The sequence below is a fragment of the Abramis brama genome, assembly GCF_963993115.1.
Source record: "Abramis brama genome assembly, chromosome: 8".
Taxonomy (NCBI): Eukaryota; Metazoa; Chordata; class Actinopteri; order Cypriniformes; family Leuciscidae; genus Abramis; species Abramis brama.
In genome coordinates, this window is record NC_139970.1 from 44,884,916 (window position 1) to 44,909,654 (window position 24,739).

Consider the following 24,739-nt stretch of genomic DNA (forward strand, 5'->3'; position numbering starts at 1 on the left):
CACTCTTGGTAGTAGACACTCTGACCAGTAAGGCGCCATTTGCGCTCCATTTTCCGACAAGCAGCCTTTTTAGAACGCAGATTGTCATTATACCAGGGAGCAGAGCGAGCGAATGTGACCTTACGTGACTTGAGAGGAGCAAAGGTATCATGATTAGCAGCAAGAGTGGAGTTTAGCTGCAGAATTTTCTCCTCCAGTGATATGGGATGAAGATCGCTTAGAGTGGAAACCACAGAATTGGAGAAAGCTGTCTGATCGATAGACTTCCACTTCCGAAAGGTTACTGTTCGGATGGTAGGCTCATTTGAATGATATAGTTCGAGGTTAAAAAAGACGGCTGAATGGTCAGACAGTCCAATATCAGTTGATGAAAACTGTGATACAAATGATCCGTTAGCTATCACAAGATCCAGCGTATGACCCTTGTTATGAGTTGGGTCGGTTACAAACTGTATGAAGCTAAAACAGTCAATTAGCGACAGAAATTCCTTAGCCGCTACTGAGTCACTCCGGTCAACATGGATATTGAAGTCTCCCACAATTAGAATTCTGTCAAACTTCATGGTCAGCATCGACAGGAAGTCCGCAAAATCTGACAAAAAAGCTGCGTGTGTCGTAGCCTTAGGTGGTTTATAAACTGTAGCGATGATGATGGATACAGGAGCGGAAATACTCAGGACCAGACATTCAAATGACGAAAACTGGGGAACAGTCACAGAGCTTGTGCGCAACTTCAAGTTGTAAACCACAATAATGCCTCCAGCTCTGCCAGATAGCCTCGGGAGGTCTAATACTCCAAAACCCGCTGGAGTGATCTGATTAAACAGGAGCCCATCATTTTCTTTATGCCAGGTTTCAGTTAAAGGAAATGGGGGTGAAATAGTAAAATTACAATAAAAATACACACCTGTGCCAAAATGTATGCAGTTAGCATTAACACAGGCAAAATTAACAAAATAAAAAAAAACTGAAAAAGACAAAATTGTCGCACCAGGGTTAAACAAAAGCACATTTTCGCCAAATGTTTCCGGTTGCTGCTAACCAGTGCAGTTCAAGCGTTACCTTGATCCCGAACCGCGGCTCTACGTTTGCTCCTGGACACTGCAGGAGAGAGGAGTCTCGGTGGGTCTCTCTCTCTCGGGGAAGGGGTTCTGCTCAGTCTCTCCACGGGACCCAAACTCACTCCACAGGTTCTGGGATCTCTGTTCTGATGGCTCCTGTACGCCTCCTCGAGTCGCTCGGCTTCGAGCTCCAGCTCCCGGATCCGGGCCAGAGCGCCGGTCACCAGGCCGGAGTCACGCTCGTGTTCGGGGGCTTCGACGCGAGTCCACCGGCCCCTGAGGGCCCCTGCTTCAGGCACATCAGCGGCACACGGGGCCCTGGGCTTCCAGGCGGAGTCTGCGTACACGTCAGGGGTCAAACTGAGAACTGATCGGTCTAACAGCGAAAGCTTGGGATTTCGAAGGACCTCGTTCTCCAGAGCTGAGAACGAGAGAGAGAAAGAGAGAGAGAGAGAGAGAGAGTGACCGAAAACCCCACACCACTAAACACACTACTAGTGAAAGATCAGGGTTCCCACTCCGTTTGATCATTTAAAATAATTGAACGATTCATTGAAAAGAACTTGACTCCTTCTGAATGATTCATTTGTGAATCATTTGTTTTTTATTCAGTTTGTATTAATGAATCGTTCAAGTGACTTCACAACTCATTCTAAATTATTCATTTGTGAATCATTCTTTTTAGTGTGATTCACTTCAATGATTCATTAACTCTTTCCCCACCAGCACTTTAAAAAAAAGTTTCACTGCCCCTGGAATATTTTGTTGTTGTATGAATATTTGAACATGAAATATATTAAAAGAAAGAACAGAATATCTGATTTTATTCAAGCTTCATGCATTCTTTTTTTAGTCAACACTTGAATGTGGGGAAGTTTCATAAAAAAGCAACATTTTGAGCAAAAAGCTGATAAAATCGGGTTTTTGTCACAGTCTTGGTCCGGATGAGATTGAGAGCGATGATCATAAACACAGAGTCGATCGAGTCCAGCAACACCTCAAAGCTTCAGTAGTTTCCTCTTCATGTGTTCAACATTTCATTCAGTAACGTTACGCAGTTTTGATTTAAATCCTGTTTAATGTTGATGATCGCATTATTTTACATAAGCGATATCATGTAATCATATGCATGCTTCCGCTTCTTCGCCTGTGTTTAGATCAGGAGATTCTGCACTCTTTCAGAAGAGATGTTAACAGCGCCCCCTGCCGTATAACACTCAAAACACCGAAACACAGAAAATGACAGCAATGGCGGGGAAAGAGTTAATACAAGCTGAATAAAAAGAGTGATTCACAAATGAATCATTCAGAATGAGTTGTGAAGTGGTTTGAACGATTCACTGAAAGAATGATTTGTTTATAAATGTCGTCACTATGGTAAAGTTTCAGTCTAAACGAGTTCTGAGTTCATTCTTATTCATATACAATATTACACAATTTCCTCATATATTTTAGTGGCCGTGGGAACCCTGAATGAAATAAATACACACTTTTGCAAGTTTTTAGCTTGCAAACGAATCTGAAAGCATTGACAGGAAAGACGCTGAAAGGTTGAGTTTGATGGACGGAGCGAGTGTGTCTATGAGACCTTGCTGTGTGTGCTGGAGCTGGAGCTGGAGCTGGTGTGTGTGAGCGTTCATCCACGCGGTGCGTTCCTCACACTCCTGCAGCTGAGCCTTCAACAGCACACACTGCTGAGCCTGCACACACACACACACACACACACACACACACACACATACAGGTTACATTAAAAAAAGGTTTTTTTCCTTTGTACAATTAAGCACCCAGAATTTCCCCAAAATCGTATTATTGTAATGCATTGGAATGTTTTGCTTTTTCGTAAATATTATTACAATGAATTACAATATTAATAATAATAATAATTATTATTATTATTATTATTAACATTAATATATTATTAAACAAATACAAATAAAAAAAAAGATTGTCTTTTTCTTGATATTTTTTGCACAATTAAGCACATTTCACAAAGAATCTCATTATTGTAATGCATATGAATATTTCACCTTTGAGTAAATATTATTATTATTAAAATGTAATTTACATTTTTTCTTTCTTTGGCTTTGAAGGTCATATTCTTAATGTCCATATTCTATTTAAAATATATATATATATATATATATATATATATATATATATATATATGTGTGTGTGTGTGTGTGTGTGTGTGTGTGTATATATGTGTGTATATGAACCTTCTTTCTTTCTTTGGTTTTGAAGGTTATGTTCTTGGCGTTTTGTGAGATTCATCCATAAAATCAAAAGCGATCTCTACACGATAAAGAATACTAATGCTGATCCCGTCTCAGACTGATGCCGGGAATGAAGCGTGTAAACACTGGATCCTGTAGAAACACACACCTCGTGCTGGAGCTGTGTGTGCAGGACGCTTCTCTGAGTCTCGAACTCCTGCTGGTCCAGTGCTCGTGTGTTCTCCAGTCTCCGGATCTCAGCCTGCAGAACCAGCTCCTGCTCAGACGGGCCACTGCGCTCTGGAACACACAAACACACACACACACACACACACACACACACACACACACACCATTACACATTAGCAGTGGGGGAAAAAAATTGATTCTTAAGGTCTTTGCACAACGAGTCTGAAATTTTCATATGCGTTTTTTCGTATTCGTGATTCTGTGGCTCTGAATTGTCAAAACACCGTTCAAAATACTTGCTACGGATGTGAAAAACGCAGAAAATCGAACCTGATCCAATTTTTTTTTATTGAAGTCACACAGTGAGAAAAAAAAAACTGTATAGAAAAAAAAAGATGCATCAACAATCATTTTATCATCGCAGCCTTCTGATTCGTAATCAAATGTACTCTACCTCTACTGTACACTACTGTACTCTGCCTCTACTGTACACTACTGTACTCTGCCTCTACTGTACACTACTGTACTCTGCCTCTACTGTACTCTGCCTCTACTGTACTCTACTGTACTCTGCCTCTACTGTACTCTGCCTCTACTGTACTCTGCCTCTACTGTACTCTGCCTCTACTGTACTCTGCCTCTGCTGTGCTCTGCCTCTACTCTACTGTACTCTGCCTCTACTCTACTGTACTCTGCCTCTACTCTACTGTACTCTGCCTCTACTGTGCCTCTACTGTACTCTACTGTACTCTGCTGTACCTCTACTGTACTGTACCTCTACTGTACTCTACTGTACCTCTACTGTACTCTGCTGTACCTCTACTGTACTGTACCTCTACTGTACTCTGCCTCTACTGTACTCTGCCTCTACTGTACTCTGCTGTACTCTGCCTCTACTGTACTCTGCCTCTGCTGCACTCTGCCTCTACTGTACTCTGCCTCTACTCTACTGTACTCTGCCTCTACTCTACTGTACTCTGCCTCTACTGTGCCTCTACTGTACTCTACTGTACTCTGCTGTACCTCTACTGTACTGTACCTCTACTGTACCTCTACTGTACTCTACTGTACTGTACCTCTACTGTACTCTGCCTCTACTGTACTCTGCCTCTACTGTACTCTGCTGTACTCTGCCTCTTCTGTACTCTGCCTCTGCTGCACTCTGCCTCTACTGTACTGTACTCTGCCTCTACTGTACTCTACTGTACTCTGCCTCTACTGTACTCTGCCTCTACTGTACTCTGCTGTACTCTGCCTCTTCTGTACTCTGCCTCTGCTGTACTCTGCCTCTACTCTACTGTACTCTGCCTCTACTGTGCCTCTACTGTACTCTGCTGTACCTCTACTGTACTGTACCTCTACTGTACTCTGCTGTACCTCTACTGTACTGTACCTCTACTGTACTCTGCCTCTACTGTACTCTGCCTCTACTGTAATCTGTACTCTACTGTACTCTGCCTCTACTGTACTCTGCTGTACCTCTACTGTACTGTACCTCTACTGTACTCTACTGTACCTCTACTGTACTCTGCCTCTACTGTACTCTGCTGTACCTCTACTGTACTGTACCTCTACTGTACTGTACCTCTACTGTACTGTGCCTCTACTGTACTCTGCCTCTACTGTACTCTGCCTCTACTGTACTCTGCCTCTACTGTACTCTGCCTCTACTGTACTCTGCTGTGCCTCTACTGTACTCTACTGTACTCTGCTGTACCTCTACTGTACTGTACTCTACTGTACCTCTACTGTACTCAGCCTCTACTGTACTCTGCTGTGCCTCTACTGTACTCTGCCTCTACTGTACTCTGCTGTACCTCTACTGTACTCTACCTCTACTGTACAGGATTAAATATGCATTTCTATCAGCCTGAGGATTATTCACTTCACTTTCAGTGTGAAACATTTACATTTACCAAAAATAGAACTTTTTTTTGTTATTAAAAAACAAACAAGCCAGCCCAGCCCAGGTGAGAAAAAGTAACGCAAAAGTAATGTAACGCATTACTTTTCATAAAAAGAAACTAAGAAACGCAATTAGTTACTTTTTCTTGTGAGTAACGCAATATTGTAATGCATTACTTTTAAAAGTAAGTTTCCCCAACACTGATCATGATTCACAATTCAAAGCATGAATGAGGAACAGAGGGACATGCTCAGAGTCTCTGCTGTACTAGAGGAAACGATGAAGCGCTTCTCTGCCCCCCCACCCCTCGCCCCCCGGCCCCCACCCTGCCCCCCGCCCACCAACGCCCCCCCGCCCCCCGCCCACCGGCCCCCACCCCCCCGCTCCTCGTTCTCCCAGCAAATGCACAATTATTCCAGCCAAGAGCGCCAAATTAACAAGCGGAGCACATCTACACTGGCCACTGGTGTGTGTGTGTGTGTGTGTGTGTGTGTGTGGATGTTGTCCCCGTCTGACCCCTTCAGATCCTGGCCTGAACTGCTCCAACCTCACAGGAGTCCACCTTTCCCACACATCACTCTGCTTGTTTTTACATTTTTAGTCTGCAAATGTTTGTTGTTTGTTTTTTCCTCCTCAGAAAAGATGCATAAGCAAATATAAAGGAGTTTTCCATCCCGATCCTACTGAAACATTATTATTGATCAATGGAATCATTATAAAAGGTTGTTATAATGTTAGTTCATCAATTCATAAAAATAAAGCTCCTTCAATTGATAAGCAAACTTTGATTTTAATTAATAATGCTAGAAGAAGCTTTTTAAAGTCTAATGGAAGTTAAAAAAATAAAAAATAAAATTATATATATATAGTTAATATTTTTTAAAGTATCTTCTGCTCACCAAGACTTCATTTATGTGATCAAAAATACAGAAAATACAGTAAAAATTGTGCACATTATTTAAATTTAAAATAACTGTTTTCTATGTGAATATATTGTAAAATGCAATTTATTCCTGTGATCAAAGCTGAATTTTCAGCTGAATATTTTGATGAATAGAAAGAAAAAGAAAAACATTCTGACCCCAAATGGCAGTGTATATATTTAAGAAATAAAACAATTTCTAAAAAAAAAAAAAAGATATTTACTATTACAAAACATTTATATTTCAAATAAATGCTGTTCTTTTGAACTTTCTATTCATCAAAGAATCCTGAAAAATAAAATGTATGACCGTTTCCACAGAAATATGAACTGTTTTCAACACTGATAATAATCATAAATGTTTCTTGATCATCAAATCCTCATATTAGAGTGATTTCTGAAGGATCATGTGACACTGAAGACTGGAGTAATGATGCTGAAAATTCAGCTTTGAATAAATTACACTTTACTATATATTCACATAGAGAACAGATGATTTAAACTCTAATAATATTTCACAATTTTACTGTATTTTTGATCAAATAAATGCAGCTTTGCTGAGCAGAAGAGACTCTTTCAGAAACAATTTAATCTCAGGTTGTTTGAGGTGTGTTATAGCTATAATAGGTGTGTTGTTCCTATAATAAGTGTGTTATAGCTATAATAGGTGTGTTGTTCCTATAATAAGTGTGTTATAGCTATAATAGGTGTGTTGGTCCTATAATTCGTGCACTGTGATTGGCTGTAGATCTCCAGAACCTCCAGCAGAACGAGGATCTGACACACAGAGAGAGGAAGGAACCGGAGGAACCCGAAGCACCTTGTCTGAGTCGCTGGTTCTCCTGGAGTTTCTCCTCCAGCTGGAGCTTCATCAGTGCGATGTGAGTCTGCAGCTCTTGTGTTTCTGTCTTCAGCGCTGAATAATCACTCATGTTCTCCAGTCTCTGTCGGAGACGCTCGTTCTCTCGGGTCAGGAGAGACGTCTGCGATCGGGCCGACTCCAGCTCCGTCTGAGGGAATGTGCTGTTAAACACTACCACTGCAAAATACTGTTTTCACACACACACACGTGACCCTGGACCACAGAACCAGTCACATGTCACACGGGCACACCGCAAAGAAGTGTTTCTGTCTTGTTTCCAGTCCAAATAAATCAAGAAGCATTTACTAGAGAAGTAAAATTATATAAGAATTCTATCTTGCTTTCTGATAAAACATTTTTAAATGAAGTGAGTTTTTGCTTAAAACAAGCACTTAATAAGAAAAATAATCTTGTTTTCCATTTGAATTAATTTTTTTTTCTTGTTTTTCATTTGAATTAAGATTATTTTTCTTTCCCCATTGGCAGATAATTTTGCCTGTTTTAAGCAAAAACTCACTTCATTTAAAAATGTTTTATCAGAAAGCAAGATAGAATTCTTATATAATTTTACTTCTCTAGTAAATGCTTCTTGATTTAAGAATGTTTAGATATTTGGACTGGAAACAAGACAAAAATACTGAGTAAGAAAAGCATGTTTTTGCAGTGTATATGTGGCAATAGTCAATTGTGTGGGTCAAAATTATCGATTTTTCTTTTATGCCAAAAATCATTAGGATATTAAGTAAAGATCATGTTCCATGAGGATATTTTGTAAATTTCCTACCGTAAATATATTACAAAAATATTTTTGTGAGTGAATGCAGCAAAATTGCGAACTTTAAAGGTGATTTTCTCAATGTTTCGATTTTTTTGCACCTTCCATACATCAATGGAAAGCTTATGTATTCATCTTTCAGATGAAATCTAAATCTCAATTTCAAACAATTGACTCTTGTGACTGGTTTTGTGGTCCAGGGTCACATGGGAAAGAACAGCACATTATTTCTGAGAATAGACCTTTAAAGAGAGAGTTTGTAAAGTGAACGGAGCCCTAAAAGCAACTTTAATAGGAATATCAGCACATCAATGTCATGCTTAGAAAGATCATGCATCACTTGCTTCGGCACAGATGAATTATGGGATCAGATCTGCTTTACCTGCAGACGTTTGACTTCTGCTAAATGTCTCTCATGCTCTTCTGCTTTTGCATCAGTAATAGCAGACTCCTTCTGCAGACGAAGCGCTTCTGCTGCGAACAGGAAAATAAGGCCGTTCATTATCAATACATCTACTGTACAGATCAATCAAATGATTAAACGTTAATCCTTCAATACCTTTAATCCTGTTCTCTTGTTCTGTCAGTGTCTCCGTTCTCTTGGTGTAATCCTCCTTCAGCTCCAGCTGATATCTGAAACACATGTTCACGATGACATCGGACGCTTCACTCTCACTGAACAATCACTGCTCATCAAACGACTGCTGCGATTTATGGTAAAGTTTTTATCTGACCAAAAATACTGTAAAAACAGTGAGATATTATTCCAGTGTAAATCATCTGTTTTCTATGTGAATATATAGTAAAGTGTAATTTATTCCTGTGATCAAAGCTGAATTCTCAGCATCATTACTCCAGTCTTCAGTGTCACATGATCCTCCAGAAATTAAAAATAAAATGAATAGAAAGATGAAAAGAACAGCATGTATTTGAAATTGAATCTTTTGTAACATTATAAATGTCTTTACTGTCACTTTTTGATCAATTTAATGTGTCCTTGCTGAATAAAAGTGTTAAAAGTTTAAATTACTGATTCCAACTTTTGAAAATGAAAGCTCATCAATGCAAACTTTATTAAAGTCTTGTCTGAAGGTTATAAATAAAGGCCCAGTGTAGAAACACACACAGCATCATTACTGGACTAGATATGAAGCGACCACTGCAGGTTTCCAAGTCGTGTCACAAGAGCGACATCTGCAGGATTACCCATCAGTCTGAGAGGATCTGCAGAACTCAGGAGAGTTCCTCAATTAATCGTTTTTTTTAAATGTGGTCGATTCAAGATTGATTCACGAATCTATTTTTTCGCATAATTATTTATCCATCACCCAGAAGCCAGTATTAGTGTTCCTCCACTGTTCACGTTACAGCGAATGCTGTGAGATATTATGTGTGTTTAATCTTAAACCTGGTCCTGTTTGATCAAGGCGTGCGACGGTTCAGACTCAACTTTCAGCGTCAGCTTTTCATCAAAATCCTGTCGACTCATCGCATGCATTTGAAATATAGAGTTAGTTCTGTTAATGTACACAAGCGTACCTGAAATAAAAAGAGTTTAAGAGTTCCTAATTTCTTTTTATTAATTAACCTCTTGTAAACTTATGTTCACTGTTCCTTTTTATAAATATAGGATTTGTGTTAAATCTAGATTCATTGAGTCGAATCGGGAATCGAAATCAAATCGAATTGGAACATGTACATGTATGGCCTGTTTCCCAAGTTTCATAGTGTTTTTGGTTTAGTCCTGTGACCCAGTTTCCCCCAGTCTCAATCACCTGAGTCCTGTTAATTATCTAATTTAGTTCCTTTTGTTTGCTCTGTGTATTTAAACCCTGTTCTCCCTCAGTCTCCGCCTGTTCTCCCTCAGTCTCCGCCTGTTCTCCCTCAGTCTCCGCCTGTTCTCCCTCAGTCTCCGCCTGTTCTCCCTCAGTCTCCCTCAGTCTCCGCCTGTTTGCTCCCTCAGTCTCCGCCTGTTCTCCCTCAGTCTCCGCCTGTTCTCCCTCAGTCTCCGCCTGTTCTCCCTCAGTCTCCGCCTGTTCTCCCTCAGTCTCCGCCTGTTCTCCCTCAGTCTCCCTCAGTCTCCGCCTGTTTGCTCCCTCAGTCTCCGCCTGTTCTCCCTCAGTCTCCGCCTGTTCTCCCTCAGTCTCCGCCTGTTCTCCCTCAGTCTCCGCCTGTTCTCCCTCAGTCTCCGCCTGTTCTCCCTCAGTCTCCCTCAGTCTCCGCCTGTTTGCTCCCTCAGTCTCCGCCTGTTCTCCCTCAGTCTCCGCCTGTTCTCCCTCAGTCTCCCTCAGTCTCCCTCAGTCTCCGCCTGTTCTCCCTCAGTCTCCGCCTGTTCTCCCTCAGTCTCCGCCTGTTCTCCCTCAGTCTCCCTCAGTCTCCGCCTGTTTGCTCCCTCAGTCTCCGCCTGTTCTCCCTCAGTCTCCGCCTGTTCTCCCTCAGTCTCCCTCAGTCTCCCTCAGTCTCCGCCTGTTCTCCCTCAGTCTCCGCCTGTTCTCCCTCAGTCTCCGCCTGTTCTCCCTCAGTCTCCGCCTGTTCTCCCTCAGTCTCCCTCAGTCTCCGCCTGTTTGCTCCCTCAGTCTCCGCCTGTTCTCCCTCAGTCTCCGCCTGTTCTCCCTCAGTCTCCCTCAGTCTCCCTCAGTCTCCGCCTGTTCTCCCTCAGTCTCCCTCAGTCTCCGCCTGTTCTCCCTCAGTCTCCCTCAGTCTCCGCCTGTTCTCCCTCAGTCTCCGCCTGTTCTCCCTCAGTCTCCGCCTGTTCTCCCTCAGTCTCCGCCTGTTCTCCCTCAGTCTCCGCCTGTTCTCCCTCAGTCTCCGCCTGTTCTCCCTCAGTCTCCCTCAGTCTCCGCCTGTTCTCCCTCAGTCTCCGCCTGTTCTCCCTCAGTCTCCGCCTGTTCTCCCTCAGTCTCCGCCTGTTCTCCCTCAGTCTCCGCCTGTTCTCCCTCAGTCTCCGCCTGTTCTCCCTCAGTCTCCGCCTGTTCTCCCTCAGTCTCCGCCTGTTCTCGCTAATGTAAGGTTGTGTTAGGGGCCGTTTACACGACAGCGGTGTTTCGGGCGCCTGGAAACAAACTTTTGAAAACGTGTTTCAAAGTGCAAGTTTTTGAAAACTGTCTCCGTGTAAAACAACAAAAACGCGAATCTCTGAAGAGGATGACGTCATGCTCATGCATATTACGTGTTCAGTCTATAGTGTTTCATCGCCATCTACTGGTCTGGCAGCAGAACACAGCGATTATAGTCGTTTAAGCGGATCCGTGTGAAAATCGTCTGTACGCGCAAAACTCACAGGAAAAAATGATCCAATTTAAGTGTATCATTGTCATGTGAACATACCCTTAATATCCTGTTCCCGATTCCAAATTTATCCCATTAAATACCACAGTAATTGTTCTCCTTCGCCCGTCTCCACTACACGTGACCAGTGAGATGTGCGATCTCTGCTCACCTCAGGATCTCGCTCTTCAGTCTCTGGTCGAACGAGTCCTCCACGCTCTTCACACACAGCTCTCTCCTCCTCAGAAGATCCTCCACAGTCTTCATCTTCTCCTCCTGCAGCCGACAGCTTCTGAGGCGTTCAAGATATCAGCACATCAAACCACAATCTATGCACACACCTTCAACATTATCTCAGTTTATTCGCTTTATTTGACTGGTTTTGTCCGTCCTTCTGTTAGACTGTCTCACACATGAATTATGTTGAATATCTGTCAGCTGTTAAATTTAACTACACAATTATAATACCAGTTTAGCTCAACCAATCACCAAGCAATGCTTCATTGTGTTCAGTCTGTGTGTAAAAAGAGCATTAGCAATTAAAGAAAACACACTCAAAGCTCAAAGTGTCCGAATCATTTTTAGTCCCACATTTCACTGGTAGAATGAAGAATATTTGGGTATAATATGTCACAGTTTACTTTATTCTGCTCTCCTCACTTACAGAAATCAACTATAGTGTCCTGATCACACTAGTGAAGAAATATCAATAATGATATCTGGTGTCTGAGTTGGATGTTTCGATTGACTGTAAGAGATTTCATGATATTATAAACAAGAGATTCACAGTCAAAGAATAGTTAAAGAGCTCGTATCACACTGTACTATAAAACTATAATACTATAATCCTGTCATAGAACGTGATTGACAGTAGTGTTCATCAAAATAGCATTTATTAATATTCTGAATTATCATTTTTTGGGTAGCCTTTACTTTGCCTTTATGTTTAATGTTTTATAAAGGTATTCATAATATTTGTGCATTACATATTTTCATAAATAATTCTAAGCAAAGTTAAAATGCATTATAATATTTGCAGACTGAAATTGGTTGTTTGTCGTGTGCTCTAATGAATAACACTTTCTAAAGGCGTAACAATGTATAGATCGGCATTATAACTGTTTATTCATTAAATCATGCAATGCATTATAAGGTGCACAATTAATGCATTAAAACACTTTCAGAATGCATTATATATACAGGCTTTACGTAAAGCGTTACCATTTTTTATTTGTATATTTTCAGTTTTCATTTTAGTGTAATTTTATGTTTATTAATTTTTTACATGCATTTTTAATTATTTATTATTTGTTTTTAGTCTAGTAATATTAGCACTTCAATTTGACATTTAACCTTAAGTTTTAGTTTTTCCTCTAATATTTCAGCTTTTAATAACTTAATATCGGCTTTGCTTCAATTACTTTTTTTTTTTTTTAAATAGCTTTAGTTTTAGTTATTTACTAGTTTACTAATTATTTACTAAGTTTGTTACAAATATTATTTATATATTTTAGCCTATATGCAGCCATTGAGTACTAGAGCCATCTAGAGGCTATTGATATTTTTGCTTTTTTGTTATTTTTATACCAACATGTCATCAGACGTCACCGTCATGTTTTGGGCTGTCTGAACTTAATGGAATGGGTTTTTTTTTTACTGATGTAAAAGAAATATTAAATATAACATAAAAATAACCATATTTTACATTAAAAATATGGTACTTTTAGAGGTAAATAAATTAAAAAATACCTCAAAAATCACAAAAAATTTCATAAATTGATAGATTTGATTTGATTGAAGATGGTGATATGACTTAAAAATAAAGTGAAGCGCTGCTCGAGGGTTAAGTCTGTGGTGTAAAGACTCACTTCTCGAAGGCCTGGATCCTGAGCTTCAGCTCCATCTCTCCGCTCCGCACACACTCCATCTCTCTCAGCACAGCTTGTCTTTGAGCGTAAAGATCTTTTTCCTCTGTCTGGACAATTTCATCCAAACGGGGAGCATTGAAGGATTAACATCTGGTTTGTGCTGATTTGGTGGCATTAGTTCTAGTGCTGGGCGGCATACCGGTTCACACCGAATACCAGTGTTTATTTGTGTTATATTTTACGTTTTTTACGTGTGAATTTTTAATATACCGCAATACGGTGTATGCCGCTTTAACAATGATATGAACGCGGTGCGACACTGTTTGAGGGTCTTCTCACGGTTCACTGGTGATGCTCAGTGTGTGTGACACGAATATGGATTGGTTAAACTATAATTAATAGCTGTCAAATTATATTGTTTTACAGTGTTTCCCATACATTGGTTCACAATATCTATTTGTGGTTGGCATTGACATCGTTGAGCAAACATGAGCACTGCACGTTTCACAGGCTAAACGCAGCGGGGGTGTTTTTATATGAATGTGTCTGAAGACTCTGTTCAATCGACTCTTTCTTTATGTTTCCTGATAAAGCAGCGTTTATGTGCTGGTTTATGTTCAGCCGTTACCGTGGAAACCGCTTTGTGTTCAGCCGTTACCGTGGAAACCGCTGTTTCTGCCGCTCCTACAGCGCCTTCTGCTGGAGCTCGTTATAAACACTGCAAACCTGTATTAATACTAGTGTTAATATTTTCTCTACAATATTCACTCATGACAGTAAAATAGGGCAAGTCAATCTACTGCAGTATTTCCTCTCTCACTCAGTAGAAAATGTGGTTAACACCCAGTCATGCTTGAAAAAATAATAACAGCCTATCATCATATACTGTGAAACCGGTATAATTCAGAAAAATACCGTGATATGGATTTTTGGTCGCACCGCCCAGCACTAATCAGTTCTGTGTGTGTTTTCTGACAGCACCTCCTGTTGTCTGTGTAATCGCTCGATGGCGTTCTTCTCTCGACTCATCAGAGCCTCAGACTTCAGCTCATGCGTTCTCTCCATGTCTCGTCTCAGCTCCAGGATCTCTCTCCGAGAAGCCTCTTTCTCCTCACGCTTCACCTTCGCCATCTCCACCTCCATGAAGTGCTGCATCTGCAGGAACACAGCACTATTAAAGGGCTTTCGCTCCGGATAGCTCTACACTGCAAAAAATGCTTTTCTTACTCCATTGGCAGATAGTTTTGCTTTTTTTAAGCAAATACTCTCTTCATTTTGATTTATTACCCCAGAAAACAAGAGACAATATCTTATGGCATTTTACTAGTTTAGTAAATGCATATTGATTTAAGCATTTTTAGATATTTGGACTGGAAACAAGACAAAAATACTGAGTAAGAAAAGCATTTAGCCTCCAGGGTGTTTCCCAGAGAACTAATGGTTCCCTCAGGAACGTTTTCCTGGTTGCATTCGCACCGCTAGTAGGAACTCTAAAGCGACGCAAGATCCTGTTGTTGTGACTTATTTTGATGGAGCGGGTGGCCTTTATTTCGACGGCGCTGAGAACGACTGACTCTGAGCTTAGATAAAACTGTTATACATATAAAGTAGACAGTCATGAAGAGTTATTAGCGTATGTGTGTGGTTGATGTCCAGTGTTGCTGAGCAGAAATACATAATCATGTTTCTCTCGGTCCCTCAAAGTTGCGTTGGATTTTCTCCTCAGCGTAAAGGTTAGAGGCTCATCTATCCCTGTTTACATGTACTCTAGTAGAGTTAGTTACTAGAGTAAATATAGAGGCTTTAATCTGTGTGCTTTTTTAAAATGGCGTGTGCTGGTGTTTTGCGTGTGTTCGGCCAATCAGCGAACATTATAGGAACTATCCGTGATGGTAGAGGTGGTTTAGACCGACTCTGAAGTAGGAGTAAATTTGTTCCTGCAAAAGGAGTTCCTAGAACTAAAATCGTTCCTAGTTCCTGCGAACAAACACGCCAAAATCTGTGAACTTCCGCCAATAGTTCTAGGAACGATGGAAAAAGGTTCCTCCTGTTTGGGACCTGTAGGGTTTCTGAAAGCCCCTAATGTTTGGGTAGTTTTTGTGTTACTCAGATCCTGGGTCAGACGTAACAACCCAGTGTTTGGGTAGTTTTTGTGTAACCCAGATCCTGGGTCAGACGTAACAACCCAGTGTTTGGGTAGTTTTTGTGTTACCCAGATCCTGGGTCAGACGTAACAACCCAGTGTTTGGGTAGTTTTTGTGTTACTCAGATCCTGGGTCAGACGTAACAACCCAGTGTTTGGGTAGTTTTTGTGTAACCCAGATCCTGGGTCAGACGTAACAACCCAGTGTTTGGGTAGTTTTTGTGTAACCCAGATCCTGGGTCAGACGTAACAACCCAGTGTTTGTGTAGTTTTTGTGTTACTCAGATCCTGGGTCAGACGTAACAACCCAGTGTTTGGGTAGTTTTTGTGTAACCCAGATCCTGGATCAGACGTAACAACCCAGTGTTTGGGTAGTTTTTGTGTAACCCAGATCCTGGGTCAGACGTAACAACCCAGTGTTTGGGTAGTTTTTGTGTAACCCAGATCCTGGATCAGACGTAACAACCCAGTGTTTGGGTAGTTTTTGTGTAACCCAGATCCTGGGTCAGACGTAACAACCCAGTGTTTGGGTAGTTTTTGTGTTACTCAGATCCTGGGTCAGACGTAACAACCCAGTGTTTGGGTAGTTTTTGTGTAACCCAGATCCTGGGTCAGACGTAACAACCCAGTGTTTGGGTAGTTTTTGTGTTACCCAGATCCTGGGTCAGACGTAACAACCCAGTGTTTGGGTAGTTTTTGTGTAACCCAGATCCTGGGTCAGACGTAACAACCCAGTGTTTGGGTAGTTTTTGTGTTACCCAGATCCTGGGTCAGACGTAACAACCCAGTGTTTGGGTAGTTTTTGTGTAACCCAGATCCTGGGTCAGACGTAACAACCCAGTGTTTGGGTAGTTTTTGTGTTACTCAGATCCTGGGTCAGACGTAACAACCCAGTGTTTGGGTAGTTTTTGTGTAACCCAGATCCTGGGTCAGACGTAACAACCCAGTGTTTGGGTAGTTTTTGTGTTACCCAGATCCTGGGTCAGACGTAACAACCCAGTGTTTGGGTAGTTTTTGTGTTACTCAGATCCTGGGTCAGACGTAACAACCCAGTGTTTGGGTAGTTTTTGTGTAACCCAGATCCTGGGTCAGACGTAACAACCCAGTGTTTGGGTAGTTTTTGTGTTACCCAGATCCTGGGTCAGACGTAACAACCCAGTGTTTGGGTAGTTTTTGTGTAACCCAGATCCTGGGTCAGACGTAACAACCCAGTGTTTGGGTAGTTTTTGTGTTACTCAGATCCTGGGTCAGACGTAACAACCCAGTGTTTGGGTAGTTTTTGTGTAACCCAGATCCTGGGTCAGACGTAACAACCCAGTGTTTGGGTAGTTTTTGTGTTACCCAGATCCTGGGTCAGACGTAACAACCCAGTGTTTGTGTAGTTTTTGTGTTACCCAGATCCTGGGTCAGACGTAACAACCCAGTGTTTGGGTAGTTTTTGTGTTACCCAGATCCTGGGTCAGACGTAACAACCCAGTGTTTGGGTAGTTTTTGTGTTACTCAGATCCTGGGTCAGACGTAACAACCCAGTGTTTGGGTAGTTTTTGTGTTACTCAGATCCTGGGTCAGACGTAACAACCCAGTGTTTGTGTAGTTTTTGTGTAACACAGATCCTGGGTCAGACGTAACAACCCAGTGTTTGTGTAGTTTTTGTGTAACACAGATCCTGGGTCAGACGTAACAACCCAGTGTTTGTGTAGTTTTTGTGTAACCCAGATCCTGGGTCAGACGTAACAACCCAGTGTTTGTGTAGTTTTTGTGTAACCCAGATCCTGGGTCAGACGTAACAACCCAGTGTTTGTGTAGTTTTTGTGTAACACAGATCCTGGGTCAGACGTAACAACCCAGTGTTTGGGTAGTTTTTGTGTTACTCAGATCCTGGGTCAGACGTAACAACCCAGTGTTTGGGTAGTTTTTGTGTTACCCAGATCCTGGGTCAGACGTAACAACCCAGTGTTTGTGTAGTTTTTGTGTAACACAGATCCTGGGTCAGACGTAACAACCCAGTGTTTGTGTAGTTTTTGTGTAACACAGATCCTGGGTCAGACGTAACAACCCAGTGTTTGTGTAGTTTTTGTGTAACCCAGATCCTGGGTCAGACGTAACAACCCAGTGTTTGTGTAGTTTTTGTGTAACACAGATCCTGGGTCAGACGTAACAACCCAGTGTTTGTGTAGTTTTTGTGTAACCCAGATCCTGGGTCAGACGTAACAACCCAGTGTTTGTGTAGTTTTTGTGTTACTCAGATCCTGGGTCAGACGTAACAACCCAGTGTTTGTGTAGTTTTTGTGTAACACAGATCCTGGGTCAGACGTAACAACCCAGTGTTTGTGTAGTTTTTGTGTAACACAGATCCTGGGTCAGACGTAACAACCCAGTGTTTGTGTAGTTTTTGTGTAACCCAGATCCTGGGTCAGACGTAACAACCCAGTGTTTGTGTAGTTTTTGTGTAACCCAGATCCTGGGTCAGACGTAACAACCCAGTGTTTGTGTAGTTTTTGTGTAACACAGATCCTGGGTCAGACGTAACAACCCAGTGTTTGGGTAGTTTTTGTGTTACTCAGATCCTGGGTCAGACGTAACAACCCAGTGTTTGGGTAGTTTTTGTGTTACCCAGATCCTGGGTCAGACGTAACAACCCAGTGTTTGGGTAGTTTTTGTGTAACCCAGATCCTGGGTCAGACGTAACAACCCAGTGTTTGTGTAGTTTTTGTGTAACACAGATCCTGGGTCAGACGTAACAACCCAGTGTTTGTGTAGTTTTTGTGTAACCCAGATCCTGGGTCAGACGTAACAACCCAGTGTTTGGGTAGTTTTTGTGTTACCCAGATCCTGGGTCAGACGTAACAACCCAGTGTTTGTGTAGTTTTTGTGTAACACAGATCCTGGGTCAGACGTAACAACCCAGTGTTTGGGTAGTTTTTGTGTTACTCAGGGTAGTTTTTGTGTAACCCAGATCCTGGGTCAGACGTAACAACCCAGTGTTTGGGTAGTTTTTGTGTTACACAGATCCTGGGTCAGACGTAACAACCCAGTGTTTGTGTAGTTTTTGTGTAACACAGATCCTGGGTCAGACGTAACAACCCAGTGTTTGGGTAGTTTTTGTGTTACTCAGGGTAGTTTTTGTGTAACCCAGATCCTGGGTCAGACGTAACAACCCAGTGTTTGTGTAGTTTTTGTGTAACACAGATCCTGGGTCAGACGTAACAACCCAGTGTTTGGGTAGTTTTTGTGTTACTCAGGGTAGTTTTTGTGTAACCCAGATCCTGGGTCAGACGTAACAACCCAGTGTTTGGGTAGTTTTTGTGTTACTCAGATCCTGGGTCAGACGTAACAACCCAGTGTTTGGGTAGTTTTTGTGTAACCCAGATCCTGGGTCAGACGTAACAACCCAGTGTTTGGGTAGTTTTTGTGTTACTCAGATCCTGGGTCAGACGTAACAACCCAGTGTTTGGGTAGTTTTTGTGTAACCCAGATCCTGGGTCAGACGTAACAACCCAGTGTTTGGGTAGTTTTTGTGTTACTCAGATCCTGGGTCAGACGTAACAACCCAGTGTTTGGGTAGTTTTTGTGTAACCCAGATCCTGGGTCAGACGTAACAACCCAGTGTTTGGGTAGTTTTTGTGTTACTCAGATCCTGGGTCAGACGTAACAACCCAGTGTTTGTGTAGTTTTTGTGTAACCCAGATCCTGGGTCAGACGTAACAACCCAGTGTTTGGGTAGTTTTTGTGTTACTCAGATCCTGGGTCAGACGTAACAACCCAGTGTTTGGGTAGTTTTTGTGTTACTCAGATCCTGGGTCAGACGTAACAACCCAGTGTTTGGGTAGTTTTTGTGTAACCCAGATCCTGGGTCAGACGTAACAACCCAGTGTTTGGGTAGTTTTTGTGTTACCCAGATCCTGGGTCAGACGTAACAACCCAGTGTTTGGGTAGTTTTTGTGTTACCCAGATCCTGGGTCAGACGTAACAACCCAGTGTTTGTGTAGTTTTTGTGTAACACAGATCCTGGGTCAGACGTAACAACCCAGTGTTTGGGTAGTTTTTGTGTAACACAGATCCTGGGTCAGACGTAACAACCCAGTGTTTGAGTAGTTTTTGTGTAACACAGATCCTGGGTCAGACGTAACAACCCAGTGTTTGGGTAGTTTTTGTGTAACCCAGATCCTGGGTCAGACGTAACAACCCAGTGTTTGTGTAGTTTTTGTGTAACCCAGATCCTGGGTCAGACGTAACAACCCAGTGTTTGGGTAGTTTTTGTGTAACACAGATCCCAGGTCAGACGTAACAACCCAGTGTTTGGGTAGTTTTTGTGTAACACAGATCCTGGGTCAGACGTAACAACCCAGTGTTTGGGTAGTTTTTGTGTTACCCAGATCCTGGGTCAGACGTAACAACCCAGTGTTTGTGTAGTTTTTGTGTAACCCAGATCCTGGGTCAGACGTAACAACCCAGTGTTTGGGTAGTTTTTGTGTAACACAGATCCTGGGTCAGACGTAACAACCCAGTGTTTGGGTAGTTTTTGTGTTACCCAGATCCTGGGTCAGACGTAACAACCCAGTGTTTGAGTAGTTTTTGTGTAACACAGATCCTGGGTCAGACGTAACAACCCAGTGTTTGTGTAGTTTTTGTGTTACCCAGATCCTGGGTCAGACGTAACAACCCAGTGTTTGGGTAGTTTTTGTGTTACCCAGATCCTGGGTCAGACGTAACAACCCAGTGTTTGGGTAGTTTTTGTGTAACCCAGATCCTGGGTCAGACGTAACAACCCAGTGTTTGAGTAGTTTTTGTGTAACACAGATCCTGGGTCAGACGTAACAACCCAGTGTTTGGGTAGTTTTTGTGTAACCCAGATCCTGGGTCAGACGTAACAACCCAGTGTTTGGGTAGTTTTTGTGTAACACAGATCCTGGGTCAGACGTAACAACCCAGTGTTTGGGTAGTTTTTGTGTAACCCAGATCCTGGGTCAGACGTAACAACCCAGTGTTTGAGTAGTTTTTGTGTAACACAGATCCTGGGTCAGACGTAACAACCCAGTGTTTGGGTAGTTTTTGTGTAACCCAGATCCTGGGTCAGACGTAACAACCCAGTGTTTGAGTAGTTTTTGTGTAACACAGATCCTGGGTCAGACGTAACAACCCAGTGTTTGGGTAGTTTTTGTGTAACCCAGATCCTGGGTCAGACGTAACAACCCAGTGTTTGGGTAGTTTTTGTGTAACACAGATCCTGGGTCAGACGTAACAACCCAGTGTTTGGGTAGTTTTTGTGTAACCCAGATCCTGGGTCAGACGTAACAACCCAGTGTTTGAGTAGTTTTTGTGTAACACAGATCCTGGGTCAGACGTAACAACCCAGTGTTTGTGTAGTTTTTGTGTTACCCAGATCCTGGGTCAGACGTAACAACCCAGTGTTTGGGTAGTTTTTGTGTTACCCAGATCCTGGGTCAGACGTAACAACCCAGTGTTTGGGTAGTTTTTGTGTAACCCAGATCCTGGGTCAGACGTAACAACCCAGTGTTTGAGTAGTTTTTGTGTAACCCAGATCCTGGGTCAGACGTAACAACCCAGTGTTTGGGTAGTTTTTGTGTAACCCAGATCCTGGGTCAGACGTAACAACCCAGTGTTTGGGTAGTTTTTGTGTAACACAGATCCTGGGTCAGACGTAACAACCCAGTGTTTGGGTAGTTTTTGTGTAACCCAGATCCTGGGTCAGACGTAACAACCCAGTGTTTGAGTAGTTTTTGTGTAACACAGATCCTGGGTCAGACGTAACAACCCAGTGTTTGGGTAGTTTTTGTGTAACCCAGATCCTGGGTCAGACGTAACAACCCAGTGTTTGAGTAGTTTTTGTGTAACACAGATCCTGGGTCAGACGTAACAACCCAGTGTTTGGGTAGTTTTTGTGTAACCCAGATCCTGGGTCAGACGTAACAACCCAGTGTTTGGGTAGTTTTTGTGTAACACAGATCCTGGGTCAGACGTAACAACCCAGTGTTTGGGTAGTTTTTGTGTAACCCAGATCCTGGGTCAGACGTAACAACCCAGTGTTTGAGTAGTTTTTGTGTAACACAGATCCTGGGTCAGACGTAACAACCCAGTGTTTGTGTAGTTTTTGTGTTACCCAGATCCTGGGTCAGACGTAACAACCCAGTGTTTGGGTAGTTTTTGTGTTACCCAGATCCTGGGTCAGACGTAACAACCCAGTGTTTGGGTAGTTTTTGTGTTACCCAGATCCTGGGTCAGACGTAACAACCCAGTGTTTGGGTAGTTTTTGTGTTACCCAGATCCTGGGTCAGACGTAACAACCCAGTGTTTGTGTAGTTTTTGTGTAACACAGATCCTGGGTCAGACGTAACAACCCAGTGTTTGGGTAGTTTTTGTGTAACCCAGATCCTGGGTCAGACGTAACAACCCAGTGTTTGGGTAGTTTTTGTGTAACCCAGATCCTGGGTCAGACGTAACAACCCAGTGTTTGGGTAGTTTTTGTGTTACCCAGATCCTGGGTCAGACGTAACAACCCAGTGTTTGTGTAGTTTTTGTGTAACACAGATCCTGGGTCAGACGTAACAACCCAGTGTTTGGGTAGTTTTTGTGTAACCCAGATCCTGGGTCAGACGTAACAACCCAGTGTTTGGGTAGTTTTTGTGTTACCCAGATCCTGGGTCAGACGTAACAACCCAGTGTTTGGGTAGTTTTTGTGTTACCCAGATCCTGGGTCAGACGTAACAACCCAGTGTTTGGGTAGTTTTTGTGTTACCCAGATCCTGGGTCAGACGTAACAACCCAGTGTTTGTGTAGTTTTTGTGTAACACAGATCCTGGGTCAGACGTAACAACCCAGTGTTTGGGTAGTTTTTGTGTAACCCAGATCCTGGGTCAGATGTAACAACCCAGTGTTTGGGTAGTTTTTGTGTTACCCAGATCCTGGGTCAGACGTAACAACCCAGTGTTTGTGTAGTTTTTGTGTAACACAGATCCTGGGTCAGACGTAACAACCCAGTGTTTGGGTAGTTTTTGTGTAACCCAGATCCTGGGTCAGACGTAACAACCCAGTGTTTGGGTAGTTTTTGTGTAACCCAGATCCTGGGTCAGACGTAACAACCCAGTGTTTGGGTAGTTTTTGTGTTACCCAGATCCTGGGTCAGACGTAACAACCCAGTGTTTGTGTAGTTTTTGTGTAACACAGATCCTGGGTCAGACGTAACAACCCAGTGTTTGGGTAGTTTTTGTGTAACCCAGATCCTGGGTCAGACGTAACAACCCAGTGTTTGGGTAGTTTTTGTGTTACCCAGATCCTGGGTCAGACGTAACAACCCAGTGTTTGGGTAGTTTTTGTGTTACCCAGATCCTGGGTCAGACGTAACAACCCAGTGTTTGGGTAGTTTTTGTGTTACCCAGATCCTGGGTCAGACGTAACAACCCAGTGTTTGTGTAGTTTTTGTGTAACACAGATCCTGGGTCAGACGTAACAACCCAGTGTTTGGGTAGTTTTTGTGTAACCCAGATCCTGGGTCAGATGTAACAACCCAGTGTTTGGGTAGTTTTTGTGTTACCCAGATCCTGGGTCAGACGTAACAACCCAGTGTTTGTGTAGTTTTTGTGTAACACAGATCCTGGGTCAGACGTAACAACCCAGTGTTTGGGTAGTTTTTGTGTTACCCAGATCCTGGGTCAGACGTAACAACCCAGTGTTTGTGTAGTTTTTGTGTAACACAGATCCTGGGTCAGACGTAACAACCCAGTGTTTGGGTAGTTTTTGTGTTACCCAGATCCTGGGTCAGACGTAACAACCCAGTGTTTGAGTAGTTTTTGTGTAACACAGATCCTGGGTCAGACGTAACAACCCAGTGTTTGGGTAGTTTTTGTGTAACCCAGATCCTCGGTCAGACGTAACAACCCAGTGTTTGGGTAGTTTTTGTGTAACCCAGATCCTGGGTCAGACGTAACAACCCAGTGTTTGGGTATTTTCCGGGAAATATGAAAAGGTTCCTCCGCCCCTTTACTCATGTAAACTCCTGAACATGCTTTTCTTGCAGACCTTTGCGTTGAGCTCGAGCTGTGCCTGCTCCTGGATCTCCTTCCTATACTCCGCAAGCTTCGCCTCGACTGACGGCCAGCGCTCTCCTCTGTGCCGAAGCACTTCATACTCCTCGTCGATCAGCTGCATCTTCTCAACTTAAAAATACAATAAAAAATACAGTAAAAAATTTGAAATATAATTATAATGTAAATCAGCTGTTTTCTATGTAAATATCTAGTAAAGCGTAATTTATTCCTGTGATCAAAGATGAATTTATTTGATAAAAAAATACAGTAAAAATTGTGAAATATTATTAAAATATTAATATTATGAAAATTGAAAGTGCACATATTAAGCTAGTTTATAACATTTAATATCACAGAAAATATTGGAATTATCTGACTTTTTTGCATCTTCTGGGTAGATTTTTGGAGGAGAATCTGCTAAATATGGTTAAATATGGTAAAAGATCATACGCTTTAAGACAAACCATGTGTAAATTCATAAGTCGACTCCATTACTGAGTATTTCCTCCTTAAAGGGTCATGAAACCCCCCTCTTTCAGCTCAAGTCTAGCTCACAATCTTTTTGAAAAATGCAACTTAAATGGGCGTGGTGGCTGTGAGAAGAAGGGAGGGGAGAGGGTGTGGTCAAAGCCCAAAGTGGCCCATGCATATCGACTGTCACTAAAAATCAGTGGTAAAACGTGAGGAAATGCTAGATTTTTTTATAGCTGGCAAAATTAAAGTCTAATGAAATACACTGACACCTTATTTTTGTCCTTTCAAAAGTAACTGAATGCCCTGCTACACATAATAGCCTACTACAGTAATCATAACTCTATTTAAAACGTATAAATGTACATGCATATGTATAATTATGCCATTATAAAATATATATTTGTTTATATACACACACTATAAATGCATATATTTGAAATAATAAATTTTCCGCTTAAAAAAAAAAAAACGTTCCGTACATAGATCTACGCGCCCCATAAACCCACATAATAAAGATGGAAAGTGTCATAGAAATTTGCACAAACTAAGCATACGTTCCATACAATTGAGGCATTATCGAAATATCTAAATTTTAATAACGAGTGATTATTTAACAAAATGCAAGTAAAACGGTTAGGGTTACATTTTAGACACACACACACCTCTGAAGCGATAGGAAAAGTCCTCGGAACCGCATCACTCGCAAGACCGAAACCTGCATTGGTGTACAAGGTCGAAGTCCACCATTCTCCCGTTGAATGGTTGCTACACACCCATAGTTTAGAAGTGTCCGTGGTTGATGGCCGGAGTCTAGCCCGGGCAGCATCGCGGGGAAAGATGCACTGGAACTTTTGCACCATGAAAACAAACGCGTGTCCCATTATAGCCTCTCTCATCTACTACGCGATATCACAGTTTGACATGTCTGTCTTTGGAAAGTTCCACGTGGTGTCATGAATAATTAAGAGACAGTGTCTTCTCATTGGATAAGAAAACTCAGTACATGAATAA

General features: G+C 42.1%; 1 protein-coding gene across 7 annotated transcripts in view; it reads right to left on the minus strand.

The window, feature by feature from the left end:
• The window catches only part of ofd1 (OFD1 centriole and centriolar satellite protein), a 39,646-nt gene that overhangs the window by 9,789 nt on the left and 5,118 nt on the right, over positions 1-24,739 (minus strand). For 2 of the 7 annotated variants that reach the window (XM_084121910.1, XM_084121909.1), the window contains exons 6-15: positions 23,247-23,383; positions 14,048-14,221; positions 13,067-13,173; positions 11,371-11,490; positions 8,491-8,564; positions 8,314-8,405; positions 7,115-7,304; positions 3,447-3,577; positions 2,650-2,761; positions 1,063-1,398 (exon numbers count right to left, since the gene is read on the minus strand). In XM_084121910.1, the coding sequence (XP_083978036.1) occupies positions 1,063-1,398; positions 2,650-2,761; positions 3,447-3,577; positions 7,115-7,304; positions 8,314-8,405; positions 8,491-8,564; positions 11,371-11,490; positions 13,067-13,173; positions 14,048-14,221; positions 23,247-23,383 (1,473 nt within the window). Of the gene's footprint in view, positions 1-1,062; positions 1,483-2,649; positions 2,762-3,446; positions 3,578-7,114; positions 7,305-8,313; positions 8,406-8,490; positions 8,565-11,370; positions 11,491-13,066; positions 13,174-14,047; positions 14,222-23,246; positions 23,384-24,739 lie in introns of all 7 variants that reach the window. The other 5 variants (XM_084121908.1, XM_084121905.1, XM_084121911.1 and 2 more) reach the window with 4 other exon arrangements.